This window comes from Triturus cristatus, chromosome 7 (assembly GCF_964204655.1).
Source record: "Triturus cristatus chromosome 7, aTriCri1.1, whole genome shotgun sequence".
Taxonomy (NCBI): domain Eukaryota; kingdom Metazoa; phylum Chordata; class Amphibia; order Caudata; family Salamandridae; genus Triturus; species Triturus cristatus.
In genome coordinates, this window is record NC_140590.1 from 776,881,267 (window position 1) to 776,903,084 (window position 21,818).

Here is a 21,818-nt window from a genome sequence, read left to right on the forward strand (position 1 = left end):
AGGTATGAAAGTGGCTTTTAACCATCCCTGACTGCGAAGAACAGCCACTCTCGCAAGCTGACGGAAACCTGTAGAAGCGATATCCACTGTACAGTCTATGATCTCCAATAAAGTTATTTCACCCTCTTTTCACTCTTAGTAGACGATCTATGTATGGACTATGGAGTGATGTCTGATCACTTCAGCCTGTCATAGCGACTGAGGATCGCCAAGGAATTGGAAGCCCTAACCGTAGTCGCAGAAATGGCGGAAAAGTAATTTCCTGGATTGTCTAAATGTTTTAAGCAAAGGTTGGTCGCACACTGCTCGTCACACCAGCAAGTTGCCCCAAGGGACTGTGGTAGATGTAGTGGCGACGGCGGGTACGCCTATGCCACGATGTATAAAGAACAGTATGTGTTGCGTTAGCCATCCCTGGACACGTGTTTCGAGGTAGTTGCCTCTCGTCAGCAGGGAGCAGGTCAGTGTAAAGGGGTGCCGCGTGGACTGCCAAAATGTAATTAAAACAGGTCAAGTACCTCTCATGGCGCGCAGGTGCAGATCCAAGGCTCGTCAGCCCGTTGGCTCAAGGGAGCCGTAATAAATTAAGCAAAGGTTGGTCGCACGTACCCGCCGTCGCCACTACATTTACCACAGTCCTTTGGGGCAACTTGCTGGTGTGACGAGCAGTGTGCGACCAACCTTTGCATTATTTATTACGGCTCCCTTGAGCCAACGGGCTGACGAGCCTTGGATCTGCACCTGCGCGCCATGAGAGGTACTTGACCTGTTTTAATTACATTTTGGCAGTCCACGCGGCACCCCTTTACACTGACCTGCTCCCTGCTGACGAGAGGCAACTACCTCGAAACACGTGTCCAGGGATGGCTAACGCAACACATACTGTTCTTTATACATCGTGGCATAGGCGTACCCGCCGTCGCCACTACATTTACCACAGTCCTTTGGGGCAACTTGCTGGTGTGACGAGCAGTGTGCGACCAACCTTTGCATTATTTATTACGGCTCCCTTGAGCCAACGGGCTGACGAGCCTTGGATCTGCACCTGCGCGCCATGAGAGGTACTTGGCCTGTTTTAATTACATTTTGGCAGTCCACGCGGCACCCCTTTACACTGACCTGCTCCCTGCTGACGAGAGGCAACTACCTCGAAACACGTGTCCAGGGATGGCTAACGCAACACATACTGTTCTTTATACATCGTGGCATAGGCGTACCCGCCGTCGCCACTACATTTACCACAGTCCTTTGGGGCAACTTGCTGGTGTGACGAGCAGTGTGCGACCAACCTTTGCATTATTTATTACGGCTCCCTTGAGCCAACGGGCTGACGAGCCTTGGATCTGCACCTGCGCGCCATGAGAGGTACTTGACCTGTTTTAATTACATTTTGGCAGTCCACGCGGCACCCCTTTACACTGACCTGCTCCCTGCTGACGAGAGGCAACTACCTCGAAACACGTGTCCAGGGATGGCTAACGCAACACATACTGTTCTTTATACATCGTGGCATAGGCGTACCCGCCGTCGCCACTACATTTACCACAGTCCTTTGGGGCAACTTGCTGGTGTGACGAGCAGTGTGCGACCAACCTTTGCATTATTTATTACGGCTCCCTTGAGCCAACGGGCTGACGAGCCTTGGATCTGCACCTGCGCGCCATGAGAGGTACTTGACCTGTTTTAATTACATTTTGGCAGTCCACGCGGCACCCCTTTACACTGACCTGCTCCCTGCTGACGAGAGGCAACTACCTCGAAACACGTGTCCAGGGATGGCTAACGCAACACATACTGTTCTTTATACATCGTGGCATAGGCGTACCCGCCGTCGCCACTACATTTACCACAGTCCATTGGGGCAACTTGCTGGTGTGACGAGCAGTGTGCGACCAACCTTTGCATTATTTATTACGGCTCCCTTGAGCCAACGGGCTGACGAGCCTTGGATCTGCACCTGCGCGCCATGAGAGGTACTTGGCCTGTTTTAATTACATTTTGGCAGTCCACGCGGCACCCCTTTACACTGACCTGCTCCCTGCTGACGAGATGCAACTACCTCGAAACACGTGTCCAGGGATGGCTAACGCAACACATACTGTTCTTTATACATCGTGGCATAGGCGTACCCGCCGTCGCCACTACATTTACCACAGTCCTTTGGGGCAACTTGCTGGTGTGACGAGCAGTGTGCGACCAACCTTTGCATTATTTATTACGGCTCCCTTGAGCCAACGGGCTGACGAGCCTTGGATCTGCACCTGCGCGCCATGAGAGGTACTTGACCTGTTTTAATTACATTTTGGCAGTCCACGCGGCACCCCTTTACACTGACCTGCTCCCTGCTGACGAGAGGCAACTACCTCGAAACACGTGTCCAGGGATGGCTAACGCAACACATACTGTTCTTTATACATCGTGGCATAGGCGTACCCGCCGTCGCCACTACATTTACCACAGTCCTTTGGGGCAACTTGCTGGTGTGACGAGCAGTGTGCGACCAACCTTTGCATTATTTATTACGGCTCCCTTGAGCCAACGGGCTGACGAGCCTTGGATCTGCACCTGCGCGCCATGAGAGGTACTTGACCTGTTTTAATTACATTTTGGCAGTCCACGCGGCACCCCTTTACACTGACCTGCTCCCTGCTGACGAGAGGCAACTACCTCGAAACACGTGTCCAGGGATGGCTAACGCAACACATACTGTTCTTTATACATCGTGGCATAGGCGTACCCGCCGTCGCCACTACATTTACCACAGTCCTTTGGGGCAACTTGCTGGTGTGACGAGCAGTGTGCGACCAACCTTTGCATTATTTATTACGGCTCCCTTGAGCCAACGGGCTGACGAGCCTTGGATCTGCACCTGCGCGCCATGAGAGGTACTTGACCTGTTTTAATTACATTTTGGCAGTCCACGCGGCACCCCTTTACACTGACCTGCTCCCTGCTGACGAGAGGCAACTACCTCGAAACACGTGTCCAGGGATGGCTAACGCAACACATACTGTTCTTTATACATCGTGGCATAGGCGTACCCGCCGTCGCCACTACATTTACCACAGTCCTTTGGGGCAACTTGCTGGTGTGACGAGCAGTGTGCGACCAACCTTTGCATTATTTATTACGGCTCCCTTGAGCCAACGGGCTGACGAGCCTTGGATCTGCACCTGCGCGCCATGAGAGGTACTTGACCTGTTTTAATTACATTTTGGCAGTCCACGCGGCACCCCTTTACACTGACCTGCTCCCTGCTGACGAGAGGCAACTACCTCGAAACACGTGTCCAGGGATGGCTAACGCAACACATACTGTTCTTTATACATCGTGGCATAGGCGTACCCGCCGTCGCCACTACATTTACCACAGTCCTTTGGGGCAACTTGCTGGTGTGACGAGCAGTGTGCGACCAACCTTTGCATTATTGTCTAAATGTTTATCCTCTCCATTAGGTGGTGTGGGTGTAGGTGTATAAGGATTCTTGAAGCAGCGTAGAGCTGCTTGTGTTATTATGGAGTATGGATTTGGGTGTGCAATCAAACAAGCTGGTGAATTTTCTGCTGCGTTATATTTTTTATCTAATCTGGGCAAAACATCTGAGAAGATTGCAGGATTTTTTTAAATGATTTTAATGCCTTCCTACCAAATAAAATCCACAATAGGGATTGCTTTAAGTGGTTTTCTCAAAAGCTCTTTAAAGTCATACAAAAATAATCTGATTGTTATTCAAATCTTTTCACTGCTCTTTCCATTAGATTGCTGAATCCTCCAATGTCATCAGAGGGAGATTCGCTACTTGTGTAGTAGGAGGCGATGGTGTTGGAAGAAGGTAGTCCTCCCATTCATTGGATGCACCCTGATCATCCGGCACTGCACCTTCTTCTCTTTCTTCCTCTGAAGATATTCCCTGATCCACTGTTGGAAATGCGAAATTTGATGCAGGGGTCCTCTTAGGCTTATGCACCTCTGGAAGAATATTAGGTGTTTAGTAGGTGGTTGTACACGAGGAGATTGTGGAGACCTTACTGGTTGTGTTGCTAATGCAGTTTTTGTAGGATCTGGAAACCTTCTATAATCATCGTCCAACATGCTCTTTAAGTCATGAACCAAAGCCCTTAGTACCTGGATCATGTCTTCTTGAGGGTGATGATAACTTTAGGGTTGGTATTGCCCCATATATTGAAAGGGTCTATCAACATATTGTTGTGCTCCAGAAGAATAACATTCTTCCTCAAAATCTTCTTCACCTTCCTCTTCTTCTTGATATTTCACATTTAATTCAGAAGGATATGGGCAGTTCCAAATGGTCCGTCGCCCTCATTTGAATTCTCTTCATCTAATAAATGAGTTGGTGGAAGAGATTACATTTTACTGGGGGAGGTATGCTCCGGCATCAGTAAAATAGCCTGAGAATGTATTTTCTCCCTAATTGACGTTGACAATATCATGGACGTAGTCAGTGTTTTCACCATTGACGATGGAAACGTTACCATCATCGATGGGTTCAGCGTCAATTTCTTCGACAATGACGTCTTCAACCGTGCCGTAGAAGTTGCTGCAGTTGATGATATTTTCTATAGACTTTTTTAGTTGCCATTGAGCAAGATTTTTCTGTCAATGGCACTTAGGAGGGCTTTTTGAATTGTAAAGCTAACTTGAGAGAAGGCGTTGCAGGCTCAGATTTTGATTTCTCGCAAGAGACATCTCCTTTTTATGTCTGTGGAAGCATTCCGCTGAGGGACTGTGCTTCCTTGATGACCCATGATAGGTTTTTAGAGCCTTTTTTGGTGGTTCCCAAGGCAGTTGACCTTTAGACCTCCCCCTTTTACGAGTCTTCAGATATGATTTGGGGAACCCTCACTATCAACCTCAGAAACTGGGGGGTCCTTGGCTTTAGCTTCCTGAAGCCAAATTAGTAGCCTTTCCTCCCTATCCTTCAAGGTTTTTTAAATGAAGGTATGGCAGATTTTACATTCTTTACCTTATGGGAGTGTTGAAGGCAGTAGATGCATTCCTTGTGAGGATTGTCTGAGTGGAGCCTCTTCTTTTCATGTGCTCCACAAGGTTTGAATTGCATAAACTGAGCAAAGCTCATTGAAACTCCAATCACATGACGTGGGGTAGAAAATTTGAGGGAAGGAAATCTCGGAGGGGAGCGTGCTATAGGGTGATGCAGCCTGATTGGCTGGAGTTCAGTTCTATTTAAATAATGTAGATAAGATGCAGAAGTGAATGGGGTATGTATGACACTGTGCTGCTTTCTAGTTATACCATGGGACTCCTACTTTGACAACGGGGAATGATTTAAGCATGTGAATCTATGAAAGATCCAATACTGGTGAATCTGCAGTTAGAGTATCCACAAGAAAGAATGTTACTGAAGGCAAGTGACTTATTCTTATAAGTACTTCCACCCGAAGATTTTTCACCTTTTAAATAGGTACCAAAGCAGTACCTCCCAGGTGGTGGGTCTATGAACTGGCTCAAACCAACAAGTCCTGCAGGTCCGACTGAGCAAAATGCCCACATCAACAGACTTGACTGCCCAGACAGTAGTGCTTTGTGAATGCATGGGGTGACTCCCATTTAGCAGCCTGGCAAATATCCAGAAAAGGCACGCCATATCCCAACGCAGTAGTTGTAGCCTTAGCTCTAGTTGACTGGGCACACAAACCTTCATTTGGGCCGCTTCTTTGCAAATGCGTAGCAGATTTTAATACAGAGCACAATCCATCGAGAGTGTGTCCTCTTCCGCACTGCTTTGCCCTTGTTCGCTCCAGCGAATCCCACAAACAGCTGATTGTCCACACGATATCCCTGGCATGATTGATGTAAAAGCTAAGAGCTCTTTTAGAATCCAACTGATGGAGTCTCTTCTCCTCCACAGAGGGGTAAGGTGGCTGCTATAGCTCAAATGGCCAGTTCCTAGTGTGGGGTAAAGGAGTCAAGTCCCGCTTGGACTTTTTATGCTTGTTCTTCGACTCACCCTAAGACTTTCACTGAGACGACAAACAGCCATGGGCACAGGAACTCTCGTTCGACTTCTACCAGTCAAAGCCTGGATTCTTTCAGAGTTTTACGACATAGAGCTTCACTTCACAGTCCCAAATGTCCTTCGGCTTCATCAAAGCGCAGTCACTGCAGGCCTCTGAGTTCTGTTCTGATTGCAGATACCAGAGGCAAACCTGATGGGTGTCTATCACGGACATTTGATTCTAACTGTCCCTGCAAGGTGTAAGCCCTGTAGTCTTGGGAATTGACATTTTCCCTTGCACAATGAATCTTTCAAAGAATTTTGAGGAAACAATTTGTGAAGAAATCATGGGTAGCTCCATTTGATGGTGGCAAAGGAACCAACTGATGCATGTGGCACCTATATGCGGTTCCACATGTCACTTCCAGATCAGAGCAATGCCAGAGCAGAGCCACATGACCCACCTCCTGGCTCGCAGGGGTACTACTTTTAACAGTTTTCGGATGCAGTCAGATGCCTGGGGAATATACAAAAGGTGAGTTCTCTGCTGTCAGAAATATCTATCAAAAGAAAGGACCTACCTTAACACAAGTTGTGTAAGATTGGTGAGGGAAGACACAAACCATTGGAGCACAGACACCTCTGTACAAAACAGGGACACAAGACGAGTGAGGAAGTTTACAAGACAATATTGGACCTGTTTTTTTCTACAGAGCAAGTTCCCCCTTTGTATTGACTGTCCTGCTTGTGACTAACACCTGACTGGAATTCGCAAAGGAATTCGTTTACAAGTTGGCAGAAAATTGTGAAGTCACGCTAATTCAAGAACAGTTGAGAGAGAATGTAAGCCTGAACTGGGATTGTAGCTTGCCAGAACATTTGGGGATCAGTGGTTAGTAAGCAATTACTTACCTTTAAAATAAAACAAAACATTCTTAAGACCTATCCAGAATGTTCGGGAGGCACTCACAGTGTTTGCAGTATAAAGATCAAAGTGTGACTAGTAAGTTTTTAATAATTAAACAGACTATGTTTCTGTTTTTAGAACCACTAAATTTAAATTAAATTTATTGGTTCTAGAAACCGGAAACATAGTCTTAGCTTAGCAATTTCGAAAACAAAGGCAGCCCGGCATCTACAATCCTGCCACATGCACAAACTGCAATTTCCATGATACTATTACATAAAATGGAGCAATGCACATAGCTCGATTGTTTATTCACTGAGATCACAGTTTCAGATGTGACAGACAAGCTGAGAAGCTCATGGCTCTGCACTCACTTTTCAATGGCGGCTTCCTTTCCCGCCAGGGTGTCCGAGTGCGTCCACTGCATCCTGCGCTGCTCCATCTCAAGGGTCTCTTTGGCTACCTGTAGCGCCCTGATCTGGTTCTCCAGCGCCTGCTCTTGCGCTCGGTGCGCTTCTTTCATAGCCTTCAGCGCTGCATCTCTCTCACGGGCAAATCTATCCAGCTGTTCATGCCTGAAAATATCAAGCAAAAACACATGTGACGGCTGCCAGATGGCCCATAGAAAGAAACTTCACTTCAGTTCATGGCCTAAAACAGCAAACTACACCACATGTTTGTGTAAATGCAGAGCGGTTAAGTCGTTTGTAGAGTGCCTCTCATTTCCCATTGGGGGGGGGGGGGGGGGGGTACAATTCTGAATCAGGAGCCAGTTACGCACCACCCGTTACCGCACCTCCCGCGTCAGTAATATGTGGGTGCACAAGTTGGCCCTGTGATTGGTGCAGAGCAGGTTAGGTCGGGAAGCAGAGGCGCGAGGAGAGGTGGTGTGGGGGGAAGATGTGCTGAAATCCTGAGGGAACTTGACTTATGGCACTGCACCGGGTGGAGCTGTAATAGGGCGGTGACTGCAAACTTCACAAGTGGCAAGTGTGGGGTAGATGGCTGGGCGAGACTGTGTTAGGGGCCTGGAGGGAGCACCCTGTATTGGGGTATTAGGCAAGGTTGCCAAGGGCAGAGATACTGTGGCATTGGCTGCGACATTGTTGCGGTGCGTGGTGAGGATGCTTTGGTGAATAGGCAACGATATGTTGGCGTCAACCCATCTGTGTTCTGGTCCTCGGTGAGGTAGCGTAGGACCCCTTCAGCAAAGACGTAAAAGGTGCTTGTGCGCAGTCCAAATTCTCCGGCATTGAAATCTTCATTCAATGATAAACACTAGACTATGTCGATCCAAGTGTGGGATACTGGAACAAGTTTTAAAGTAAGTTACATTTCTTTCCCAAAACATGTTTCATGACTATCAGAAACAACAATTTCTAAATCGAATTAGGATGCAAAACAAGCTTAAAAATAGCTGTCATATTTGCGTCCCTTTTTAGTTTCTTATTTTAAAATAAAAACCAAAGCAATAAAAAGAGGTCGAAGGGAGCTTTGAGGTCAAAGACGGGGCTTATACCAAGTTGGGCGTGTCACTCTCATCAAAGGCCCACAAGGCACTGCAGGGACAGCAAGCCTCGCTTTCATTATGGCGGGAAACGTATAGCAACGATCTTAACTACACTCTCTGTATCAATTCTCCTCATTTGTCCAGAGAGGTTCTCTGTGAATTTAAGGAGGCCGCGCACAATCGAGAACTCAGACTGCACGCACACTTCCCTTCTCTTTAGGATATATGCATAGATGTTAATTAACAACACAATACATTGAATGCCACAGAGAGGCATGGCAAACGTGGCTGCTCTGGAGTCCAAGTTCTGACAAAGGACCGATTGTCTTGTGACCACCCAGCAATTTTCATTACTGGGAACGTTTCTGGGACATGCAGCAGTCACTGCTTTACCTGTAGGTTGCTTTTGACATGGTCAGAAGGGGTCTGCTGGACCTCAGGTGGGATGTGGGGATAACATGACACTATCTTGCAAGAATCTATTTAGAGGCTACCAGGCCTGGGTGAACTGCAACAAAGTGATGGAGGGAATGCTTACACTGATCTCAGCCACGGACGATTTTCTGGGCCGACTTCCAGTTCATTTTTTTACCCACTGTGTCATCGTAGACAGAGACCGGCCATATGCAAATCAGTTGTGGTGTTTCTCCAATAGGAACTGCCCAGAACGAATTGCCAGGACAGGTCACTTCTAGTTGGACAAGTAACCAACCCCAGACCTGTTTCGCCCTAGGACTCAAGCTGCACCCTAGTGTGGAGAAGCAAATACCCGAAACCACTCTCGGGTCGCTTGCGTTCCCATTGAGAGGGGGGCATGGCCTGGCAGTTCGGGCTGCAGTGCAGTGGAGTGCAATTCTGTGCCTGAGGAGTCTCCTTTCATTGTAGATCCAGAGTTTTGATTGTAGGGAAATAGGTCCTGTCCCCAGTGGCAATGCAGGGAGATATGAAAGATTCTTCTTGCAACATTTAGCCAGAACAGGGCCTTTAGGGCAGGAGTAAAAGGGGTGTTTCAGCTCCGATTTAAAACTTGTCTAGAAGTGGCATTTTGAACGCTTTGGAATTTGCTGATTTGAGTGCCTGTCATCGGACCCTCTGAAATATTCAAGACATGACCCTGCAGGAGAGGCCACCATACAGAACAGTACACTCATGGTGTAGAAAGCACTTTTGTGTTCTGTACTTGCTTCAGGATCATCCATTGATCAGGATGAAAGATGGATCACTGTGGGGGCTACTGGGCGGCGGGGAGTTCCAAGATGGACTAGGAGAGGTTGCAGCACAGGCTTCTGTAGTTATTTGTGTGTTTGTTCGTTTCATAGAGCGCACTGCTATTTCCAAGGCTTCCAAGCATAAATGGGTAAAACTCCCTATTGAGAGAAGAACAGCAACAGCCAATATGAACGTCGAAATCCCTGTGGTTGCAAGGCAAATTGTTAGACAGTTTAGCTATCCAGAAGTGGAAGGAATGGCATCCAGTGAGCCCTTACTTTATCCAAGCAATGGGAAAGATGGGCTGACTTCCCAAGCACAGTGCCAAACATGCAATAAATCCCAAGCATGCTTCTTTCAAGGTAGGAAGTGAAGAATCTTCCTCAGAAGTGGGAGAGTGAGGAAGCGGTCTGAAGCCACTGACAGCCTGGGCAGAGATACAGGCCTTCTGATGTATTAGGCCTGGAGATGTGACCTTAGCCGCAGCGTTAGTGGGAGTGCCCAAACGTCCCAACCAGAGAGATTTGCCCCAGCGAGGTATATGGTTACCCAGTAACAGAAGTTCTGTTGTGATGGCATTCACTTCCCACTGGCGTCTTGGGGGGGAGCAGACAGCGCCGGCGCCCCAGCTCTATTTGTCACTGCTGTTAAATATGCCAGAAAGTGACACAGACAAACAGACACTGACAAACTCACCACAAAATTAATGTATCTAAACACCTTTCATTGCAAAGCAGTGTTTGCCTAAACGATTTAAATCTGACTTTGTAGGTCTGGAGTGCATGTATATAGTTATATAAAAAAATAAACATATAGATACACACAAAGTCAAATGTTAACATTTTAAGCAAACATGTACATACACACACGCACGTATATGAACTTTGTAGGTGACCCTTGTACTTTTCTCTGTGGCCCAAGTTGTGGCTCATTCATTGGTCATGCATGTGCACCACTGACAAGTTTCACAATGATTTGTGTATCATTGGCATAGGAGATAGGTCTGCACTCAAAAAGTCTTAGTAGGAATGACAAGGGCCGTACATAGATGCTAGTCAGAATAGCCCGAATAGGCAACCAGGACAACAAGGGATCTACAGGCAAAGACTCAAAAATACATCTTAGGCATAAAATTAACCCAAGGGAACCTGACCTATCATGGTATCAGGTCTGGAGTCAGAATCAATGCAGTAATGTTTGATGAATGTGCACACAGATATCGAGGTTGTCGCTTTCCAAATATCCAGAATCCCTATCTTTCACATCAAGGCAAGCGCAGTTGCTTTCCTACATGCAGAATGGGCATTAGTTTTACTTCGAAGGAGTCCTTAGCCTTTTGATTTTACCCAATATTATTATAAACTATCCAGCTACCCATGGTCTGCTTAGGCCAAGTCATCCCAGTTCTGACTGTGCCATAATTTACAAATAGTTGTTTGGCTTGTATAATAGCTTTAGTTTTAGTCCTGTTGTTGTTTAGAGTCATCTTCACATGAGTGATCTTTCTGCCACAGATGTATGATCCAGAAAGAAAGTTGGAAGTAAGACTGTCTGAGTAATTAGCAAATATGCAATCACTTTGGGCAGAAAGGAAGGATCTTTGCTTACCGAAACTTTGTTACATTGGAAAACAAGATACAGTTCCCCTGAACACAAAGCTCATTCTCCTTTCTGGCTCAAATAATAGTCATGAAAAAGGCCACTTTCCATGCAGTGTGTTGCAGGCCTGCCTTGTGCAACGGAGAGCCCCTTAATTTGGAAAGGACAATGTTTAGTTCCAGTGGAGGAGATGACCTCCTTACAAAGGGGGGAAACCTTCTTTCGACCCTGAAGAAAATACTTAAAAACTGATATAATAAAAAAGCATGCCTGGTGGGGGCTCTTTGTATACACAGTGATGTCTGCAAAATGCACTTTGATAGAAGTACACTTTAGGCCAGATTTGGCCAAATAAAGAAGATAATGAAAAGCTGTCTTTTCTTGACATGCTCTCTGGTTCACCTGCCTCTCAAGGCACCATGCACAGATTGTCTCCCATTTGAAAGCACATGAGGAGTGTGTGGAAAGTATTTTTGCAACTTTCAAGAATTTCTGGTAGAATCTGAAATATTGAGATGGCCATGTTTAAGCACTCAGTAGTAAGCAGTCCAGTTCAGCAAGTGCGGGATAGGATAATATATTCAGCCTCCTGTGAGGTTGAAGCAACAAGTAAAGCATATCTAGATACTACATTGTCTCAGCCAGCCTGTGGCAAAGAAAATCATTGTCATCTTGCACAGGATCATCTTGATGATAACTTGTGATCTAGCGGAATCAGAGGAAAAGCATAGGCGAATGTCCTTAAACAGTTTATCAAAAGGGCATTTCCCCTGGATCCGGCTCTGGGAATCTGCACATGAATGTGTGGCATTTTACATGTTCTCCTGTGGCGAACAACTGGCAAACAATTGTGGTTTGCCATTGTCGAAAGTGGTCTTGTAGGACACCAGCATCCAATACATACTCATGCTGATCTAAAAAATGTCTGTTGAGCTATTCCATGTTCCAATAGATCTGGGTGGTAAATCACAGACCGTAATGTTTCTCACAAGTGCCTAGTGCCAACTGAGCTTCCGACAGGACTCTGGTTCCTATCTGATTATTAAGGCAGTGCTTGGCAGCAGTGTTGTTTGTTTGAATCAGAATTATTGATGCCAAATTGATGTCTTTCAAGTTCAGCTGGGAGGAAGGACTTCAGAAATAGAAGAACAGCTCCCAATTCTAGCATGTTGACATGGTACAATTTCTCAATTTGCGACTATCTGCCCAGAGCAGATAGATTCACGTGAGTCCTTCAGCCTTTCATCAGGATTACTGATGCCGAAATGGATGGCTCTGAAGTTCTTCTGGAAGGAAGGACTTCAGAGCTAGATAAACAGCTCTTAAATCAGGCCTGTTGATATGGTACAATTTCTCTGTCTGTGATATCTGCCTGGAGCAGATAGATCTCCCATGTGTGCCCCTCAGCCTGTTTATAATGCCTCCGTTATGACTGATAAAGGTGTGTGAGGTTTCTGAAATGGAACTCGCAGTAGGTGTTTCTCTCTCTTACACCACCATGCAAGAGACTTGAGTGCCAGAGATGGACAGTCTTATCTTCTCTTCCCAGTCTGCTGTCTTCTGGTGACGCTGATAGTCGAGGCATGAGAAGGTGAGATATGTAAACCTTAATGTTTTAGCCTTACTAGAGGTTGTTGTATGGTCTATCAGGGAACGTCTTGTCTTGCATGGAACATCAAGGAGAATGTGTCCTTTTACTAATTTGTCTTTTTAGGGTAGGCAAGTCAACAAGGTCATTAGTAAAGGTGCACAAAACGTCTGTGCATTAGAGACAGGCTTAGAGCTCCCTTGGCCAAACTTGATGTCTCTAAAAAACCCTTTTTTCTTGGTGCATGCCAAGCCCAAATTGTACTTTCAGGCATCAAAATCAAAGCTCTGTCCTAACTTTGTTCATGTACGGCGAATATACTTTTTTCATGCAATATTCTGCCACGAGCCAATAGAGGCTTTGTGAAAAAATGGTGGCATATATTACACTTTTTCTGATTAGGCTTTGAATACAAGCAGTACATCCCTGAGTGTGCAGACCTTCAATGAAGATCATGAATCCCTAAAAATATTTCTTGAGAGATGCATCAGATATCTTGGGACGGTCTTTGTAGATTGAGCTTCTCAAGAGCAAGGAGCAAAAGGGCTAGCAGTGCCTTCCCTTCTCTGACAATGAGGTTGAATTGCAACCCACAAGAAAAAAAAAGCCTTAAAAAGGCTCTGAGAGCAGAGCTTATGAAGATTATCTAAATTTTGAGCAGAGCTCCTGAGAATTTGTTATCACTTAATGAGCGTTGGAACATCCGACCACTGCAGCCCTTGATGGAATTTGAGCTCCACCTCACTGTTTAGAGTTTTGAGATGGATTATAGACTACATATTGCATATGGACAATGCAATGTTTTGAGTGCAAATGACCCCAGTCAGACATAGGCAACAACGCTGGAGAAGTTGATGATTCAGCCTTTGATGAATCAACTATGAAGGAGTGGATAGCCGTTACATGTCCTATTTGTGTGAAAATACTAGTACTGCAGCAAGCTCTATGGGTGTTCTATGTGCTGTTGTACTGCATTTATTCTACGTCTATAGGAAGCTTGCAATGCTATTGCCTTTTGTCTACCTGCTCTGTGCCTAGGTGTAACTTGCACTGCTGCTGTCAGTGGTGTATATGACCTGTGTATAAGGGAGCCTTGCAGTGCTGCTGTGTGCAATGTGTTTTTTTTCACTATGTGAGAGAATATTTTAATGCACCCTCTTTGCTCAGAAGGAAGCCTACACTACAGCTGTCAATTTTGTATCTATTCTATGGGAAAGTCAAGCTTGAGAGAAACCTATACATTATGCAAAAGCCAAGCTTGAGAGAAACCTGTACATTATGCAAAAGCCACACCATTGTCTTTAGCAATGTGTATGTGTTAAACCTTCTGAGTAACGCAAAGGTTGTGGGATTGTCAAGGGGTGCTGGGTGGTATTTTGAAGTTAGATAGGATGTCCGTTTTCCCCTAGCTACATTCAAGGGCATAGTGAAGCACCTTCTACACCAGTTTGAGCAGGACGGACATTGGAAAGATCAAATCGTTTTTTATTGATCATCTTTACTTTGAAATGTGACTTATAGTTTGCACAAGTGAAGCAGAGCTAATAAACCACCCCGCAAGAAAGAAGATAACATGATAGTTGTGTGGTGGGGCTAAGGGGTGGCAAAGGGACCAAAGATGGCTGCAGAGAGAAAGAGAAAGGATTAAAACCATAAAGAAAAGAGTGGGATAATAGAGGAATAAAGCAAAAGAAGGGAAAAAAAGAATACAAAGAAGCAAAGTTAGACAGAAGGAAATAATAAATCAGGAGACAAAGAAGGTTTGTAAGGAATGAAAGAAAAATGGAGAGAAGAAAAGAAAAATAGAAATGAAAAAAGAAAAGATATCAAATGAAATGAAAACAAAAACAAAAATAAGGGAATTTTCCTGGGGAAACAATTGCCAGGGACATTCCTTCAAAGGCTCACTCAGAGGCAGCTATATAGTTCGAAGTCCATCAGTTACCTCACACATTTTAGACACTCACTTTCGTTGAAAAGTTTCCTCTTCTTTCTTCCAGCTGAGCTGAATCTCATGGAGTTTATTCTTCAATTCCTTTATACTAGAATGACAAAAGAACAAAGTAAGAACAGAGCACAGTATTGTGATCACTACTTGTTACCCCATGTCCAAATATTGCACGCCATTCCATGACTTATTACTACAGGCCACTAAACGAATCAGTTACTGCAGGCCACCCCCAGCAGATACCTCCATGCATGACCACTGCAGGTACGATGTCACTTCATGTCAGTCAGTGCGTCACTCTGCTCTTGGTCACTGAGCCTCACTGCATGCCATGCACTTGCATGCCAATCCTTGAGGGTAACTCCTACCAGGCTCAGGCACTTCCGGTGTTCTTTGTACCCTCTTCCTGCACTCATTTATAATACAAGTTTAAGGGTTTTGGCACCGATATACAAAAATTGCTTGCAAATTATGTATCAACATTTAGCGAATGCAAACTGATTTTGCGAACCTTATCTGTGTACAAGTAGCTCGGCTCACAAAATACCATATCGCAGGAGGTTGCAGAATGATCTGCCTAATGAATATTAACAAGGTAGGCCGCAATTTGCTACCACCTGTAATTGACTACAATCACAGGGATTGTAGACTTCAAGGGACGGCCGACCATCATCCCTATGACTGCTTTCTAGAATGGATTTTAAAGCAGCCCAGTTTCCTTAAAGGAGTTCGGGCTTCTCTGAAAAGAAAAAAGTTTTCTGTTTGGAAAACTTCAGTAATAGTAGGCAGTGGTCCCACAGACCACTGCCTACTCCCCCCTGAAGAGACCACGGTGATTCCCATAGAGGAAGGGGTGTAGCTTAGTCACTGGGGTACGGGGTGTGTATATTACATTTCTAAAAGGTAAAAGTGGTTGGCCGCAGGGTGGAGGGGCAAGATGGCCAAGGTTTGAAATGGACTGTTCCCATAAGGAGCAAGGTAGCACTGATTTGCATGAGGTGAGCCTCTGTCTGCAGTGGCCACGTGGCTGAAAAACAATGGTTGGTAATGCCCCTCTAGCGATTGCCACTGGTTACTCCATTTGCAAGCATCCATCCCATCACTTGTCATTTGCATGCCTGGAAACCTGACAGCGGCACAGCTTTCCAAAGCTACTACTATAATGTTTGTGGATACCAAAAAGTAGTACATTTACACCCACTCAAACAGAACTTTTATGGATGCAGATTTACTACGTTTTTGGTAAACCAGTCACTATTTATATATAGGTTCCCAGCCCCTAACCATAAACAAGCTAAAAGCACTTAGGAAAATGAGAACAATGTGAAAAAGTGATCACTGGTATAACTGGTGACCTTCTCACAAGACGGCAGTCATTTGTCACACACAATTTAAGAATATCCAGGGTGAAGATATGAGTCAGAATGAGTGTTTGGAATGCTTTCTAAGCATACTTAAGGGGAATTTTACGATCTGCAATGGTGGGTAAAAGGCGTGCAGTGAAGCAGGAGGATGAGGATCGAATTAGGGAGATTAAGGCCAGGGAAGGTGACCTTCAGAAGGCGTCGATGGAAGGGTCGGGCAGAGTATTTGCGCTCAGTAGAGAAGTGGAGGGATTGCAGGCAGAATTCCAGGCAAAGCTACATATGCGGATTCACGATAAATGGAGAATGAGTAAGTTTCAACATTTTAAATATGGAGAAAGGTGTAGTTCATTGCTGACCTGGAAGGCCAAAACAGATAGGGCCAGGAACACATTACGAAATTTAATCAGTAGAGAGTCAGGGGAGGTGTTGCATTCTAATATGGATATAAGTGGAGAGGTTCGAAGCTATATGAGCAGCCTATATAGTAAGGATATACATCCCAGGTGCGGTAGTATTGAGGCATGGTTGAAGATGACTGAGTTCCCTCAACTTACAAATGAGCAGAAGATAGCCCTAGGAGACGAGATCACAGAAGAGGAGATCAGGGCACAATGTAGAAGAATGGCAGGCGGTATGGCGGCTGGACCTGATGGTCTTCTGGTTGAGGTCTACACTCACATCATAGACAAAGTGATCCTAATCTTAAAAGATCTATTCAATGCTATATATATAGATGAGGAAACTGCTCCAAGCTCTTAGTCAGAGGTGCCGGTGACCTTAATATTGAAAACTAACAAAGACCCGCAGAGATTGGAATCATATAGACCAATATCGCTACTAAATACAGACTACAAGATCTTCTCCGGGCTTGTAGCATCAAGAGTGGCAAAGATTATAAAGGGAGTTACCCACTCGGACCAAAAAGGTTTTATTCCAAGGAGGCAGTTGAATGAACTTATGTATATGATGTTGGGGGTTACAGATATGGCAGAGGCTCACAATTTACCTTTGACTATAGTAGCTGTAGAAACAGACAAGGCCTTCGACCAAGTGCACTGGGTATATCTCTGGGAGACCTGGAGTCGTTTTGGCTTTCCACAGACCATTGTGAGGGCTGTGCAAAATCTTTATCATCTCTCTAGAGCGAAGGTGTTGGTGAATGGAGAATTGTTGGATTGTTTTAACATCTCGAGGGGTACAAGACAATATTGTCCTCTATCTCCGCTTCTTTTTAATTTGTATATAGAGCCATTTGCTAACTTGATCAGAGCAGAACCCACTCTTCTTCCTTTTAAGGTCACGGGGTTTGCAGCGAAATTGGCTCTATATGCAGATTACTTGATTCTATACCACTAACCCGGAAAACACAATCCCCAATCTGATGGCGGAGGCAGAGAACTTTTGTTCAATTTCAGGATATAAGGTGAAAGCAGAGAAAACAGAAGTAATGGAATGGAATCAGAGTATGCTGAGTCAGGTGGCTAAGACTCAGATGCGTTATTTAGGAGTACTGATTACACCGAAGCTACACGATGTACCTAATGTAAATTAGAAGAAAGTTAGCCAAGAAGTAACAAATTTGTTGTTACAATGGGCTAACCTACCTTTAAACATTCATGGCAGGGTAAATCTCATAAAAATGATTGTTCTTCCTAAGATTATGTTTCTTTTTAATTCTATTCCCGTAACTTTTTGGAAGGAGAATATAGCTAAGCTCCAGGGGAAAATTGGGAGTTTTATTTGGGCTTCAAAGGGCCCTAGGATTCCCTGGAAAAAGGTGAGGAGGAGGTTGGAGGTAGGAGGGTTGGCTCTACCCGACTTACTTGTGTACAGCTATGCTTTCCACTTTAAGAATGTTTGAATGCTTGCAAACAAGACAGATAGGTCACCTATGGGTTTGCTTTTTGAGGCTATGTTAGCTGATGTATGTCAAGGCCAGCCCCATTTCCTTTTTAAATATGGAGACCCAAAATATTTTTAAAAAGTGAGGCTGAAGATTCGGAGGTCTGCTTTAAGTACTTGCTTTTCCCAGTTCTCCCAGACTCCCAGCCTTTTCCGCAAATACATCTGCGGAAAAGGCTGGGAGTCTCATATTATTCAACACGGACCCCGATATGGGAATCCCCGGGTACTTCGGAATGTCTAAGAGATCAACTTAGTCAGCCCTTAAAATCTTGGGGGTTGTGCTATTGGACAGATCTAAAAACTGGGGCAAACCTGGCGAGTTGGCAAGTGCTAAGCAACTGCACCCAGGGACAGTTGATGAGGTTTAAATATTATCAACTATGTTCCTGGTGGGCCTCACAAGATTTGGTGGAAGAGGAAGAGAATTCGAAGCTCGATCAGGTGGTGAGAGTTGACCAATGGAAAAAGGAAGTCTCATTCTGGCATTGGACCTTCTTGGAGGCGGATGAGCAGATTGATGTTGAACTTTCAGATCCATGGGTAAAAGAGCTTGGGGGTAGAGATCTGAAGCAAATATGGTTGGATTCCTTCTGTACTCTACGAGCTGTGGTTAAAACCGCTTCACTTAAATGTAACCATCTGTTTACCATTCATAGTTTATTGGTCCCCAGCAAAGCTATCAAAGGTTACAGGTAACATCTATAGTTCCCCAAGGTGCATGCTCCCATTAGCAGATGATCTACATCTGTTTATGCAGTGTCCGAAGATCGCTTCCTATTGGAGCTTGGTATGTGCCTTCTTCTAGGAAGCAACTGGTAAACGGATCAAGGTAAGCCCTTGTCTTGTATTTTTTGGGCTCACTCAAGAGGAAGATATATGGATAAACTCAGCCCTTTCCAAGTTTGTTTCCTATGTGATTTTGCTGGCGAGGCAGGAGATATGTAGGCTTTGGAAGTCTGTAACTACCCCATCTTTTGCAGAGTGCCTCAAAAGTATTATCTACACAAGTCAGTCTGATATGGCCTGTGACCTGAGAAGCCGGGATAAGATCTGGTCAATGTTGGTTGATTGGAGAGAGAGAAGAAGAGTGGGTCCGATGATTAGGCTAGACATGCTGTCGGTCCTGGCCTCTCCTATGTTGTGGTCCCCTTTTTGTAAAGGAGATGGAAGTGGAAACAGCAGTTTTCTTGTGCGAATTTTTCTCTTTCCGCTCCTTGACCTCTGAGGGATAAGAGGAATTTCAGCAGGAGAGTTGGCAAAATGAGGACAAAATATGAGTGTGCTCGGAATTAGTAGTGCTGCCCCGTCACTGAGAATCATAAGTATTGAGGTTTCAATGGATGGGGATGTTACAATTTGCATTCTGAAGATACTGGAAGGTAAAGGTATTCTCCTTCCTGAAGCATTAGAAGAACTTCCTGGAGGGTAACCATGTGAAAGGATAGTTTTTTCAGGTAGTTGATTAACTCGGAGGTCCAGAATTGGTCCCAATTTTCCTGTTATCTTCTTTATTAAAACGAAGCTGGAGTAGAAGTCCTTGGCCTCTGTGGGATTTCGGGATAACCTCCATTGCACCTTTCAGGAGAGAGGAGAATCTCATGTTACAGCTACCACAAGTGTAAAAAGTGTTTCTTCTTGGGTTTTGAATAACTTCAAGTACGTGTCTCAAATGTACTATTTTCAACACTCAGCAGTGTGAGGTTATGGACTCCCAAGGAAGGGTGTATGGGGAAATGTTCCCCTAAATCAGACAAATTTAGGATGGCAGGTGAGGCAGTTTAGAAGAGGTTGTCTTCTGGTTGTCCTGAGTGCATGAATGGTAGCCTTGTCTTTGCTGTCTAATGGTTCCATAGGCCTGGTCATAGCCACCTTGTCAGAAGAAATAAAATGGTTGCCCTTGACTTCTGTACTGTGTGAAGCAGCTTATGAAAGCCTGTGGTTGTCTGGAGCCATGAAAGGGAGATGGACCCAGGTGCCTAGATGGCAAAGCTCCAAGGGACAGTTCAGTGTCCAAATCCATTTTTATATTTTGTAGGGCATCGTCCATGTTTTTCCAAATAGTGTTTGCCCGCCAAAGGCCACGTCCAAAATTTCTAATTCAGCCCCCAGGCCGAAGGCTATGGAACATAACCAACCTTGTCTTTGTAAGGCAGTGGACATTGCCAGTTAGCAGAAGAGCTGAGCTAGATACATGGATTCCCACACGTTTGATGGCCACCAATGCATTGGTCCCTCCTTAATTATGGCTTTGGCCTCCTCTCATCTGGTTTCTGGCATCAAGTCTATCAGTGGAGAGATGTCATGCCACCTTTGGCAGCCTTAAAGGCCATGATGACCAAGGCATTTGCTGCTTTTATTTAAGTTGCAGCCATAGAGCTAACCATGTCCCCAGGTTACATATCCTTTGGTTGTCTCTGTCAGGTGGTGCTGAAGCTGGCGTGACAGAATCAATTGATCGCCTTTGTGCTCCTGCCACAATGAGGGAATCTGGTTTAGGAAAGCCCGTCAAACAGAGTGAGGCCAAACCAGGGAAGGGGCACTACTGCCTGCATTATCCCTGGTATCTTAATTAGTTTGAGGTCCCCTGACCATAGAAAGACCAGAATAGGAAGTAACCTTTTGGCTATAAGGTGTTGCGGTTTGAAGTAATAGAGAAGGAATTGCTGCTTTACTGACGCTGCAGGGAGACTAACTTTTTTTAGGTGCGCTTTTAAACAGCACATGGAAGCAGCTTATGCCATCAGGAGGGAATTTCGGCTGTTCTGAATACTTGTCTCCCTCCTTGGGTAAGATGTACTCTTCCCATTTGTGTTCATAGTTTTCTTCTTCTCCTTCTTGCAGCTCACCTTCATTTCTGAGAACTGGTCAAAAGCAGACATATTATGTTCGCCCATGTCCTTCGGTGTTGGTGGAATAGGATGTTGTGTTGGTTTAGCCACTGGAGGATTGTGCAGAAGAGGTGTATGTATCCAACATCAGTGGAGATAGAGGAGGTGGAAGTGGTGTCACTACTCATGGAGGATGTGGAAGCACAGACAGATGACCCACAGACTGTTGAACAATCATCCTCTGCACAGTGTCCATCATTTGTACCAGCGTTGTCATTAGGCATCAAGGACCATGGGATGGCAGAGGATTTTCAGACACAAAGGTCTGAGGTTGGTAGCCTTATTCTTGACAGTATTCCTTTCCCTTAGAAGTCTCCTCCTCAAATTCCTATACATTGCGCACATTGAGTTGCACAGGACTATTCGCCACGTCAAAGGCATTCTCCTAGTCATTGAATCCAGAATCTGAGTAGGCATTTTTGATGTCAAATTCAATGTAGATAAAATAAAATCAATGGATAAGAAATTTCCCTCATCGAGGAGGTGGCAGTCGGCATTGGGAAGTCAGCAATTGGTATTGGTGGAAAGGTCCACCATTGACTGGCTCTTCATCAATGGTGGAGGATGCTCATCTGTGATGAGATCATCACCAGCGTTGATGACTTGTAGCTGACCTTATTGTTGTCTATGAAGCCTGCACCACAGGTTTCAATAGGGGAGTGGCCATCTTCTTCGATGATAACTAGAAAGGCTTTTTCATCAACGGTGAGGACAACAAGCCTGACAGAGCTGTAAAGGAGTGGGATTTTAAAAATGTTTCATGGAGGTTGATCTATTCATAAATTTTGGAGTGTTTTCCTGAGGAATCACCAGTATTTTCTTTAGAGTATGCGGCTGAAGGTAATTTAGGTGAACAGTCGCCCTCTGGAAACTCCATATGTTTTTATGCCGTATTCGTTAAAGGGCTTGGAGAGGCACTT

General features: G+C 45.1%; 1 protein-coding gene across 1 annotated transcript in view; it reads right to left on the reverse strand.

Moving 5' to 3' along the window:
- Positions 1–21,818, reverse strand: part of CCDC57 (coiled-coil domain containing 57) — a 742,721-nt gene that overhangs the window by 472,618 nt on the left and 248,285 nt on the right. The window contains exons 6-7 of the mRNA XM_085617570.1: positions 14,758–14,832; positions 7,259–7,459 (exon numbers count right to left, since the gene is read on the reverse strand). Coding sequence (XP_085473696.1) covers positions 7,259–7,459; positions 14,758–14,832 — 276 coding nt within the window. The remainder of the gene's footprint in view (positions 1–7,258; positions 7,460–14,757; positions 14,833–21,818) is intronic.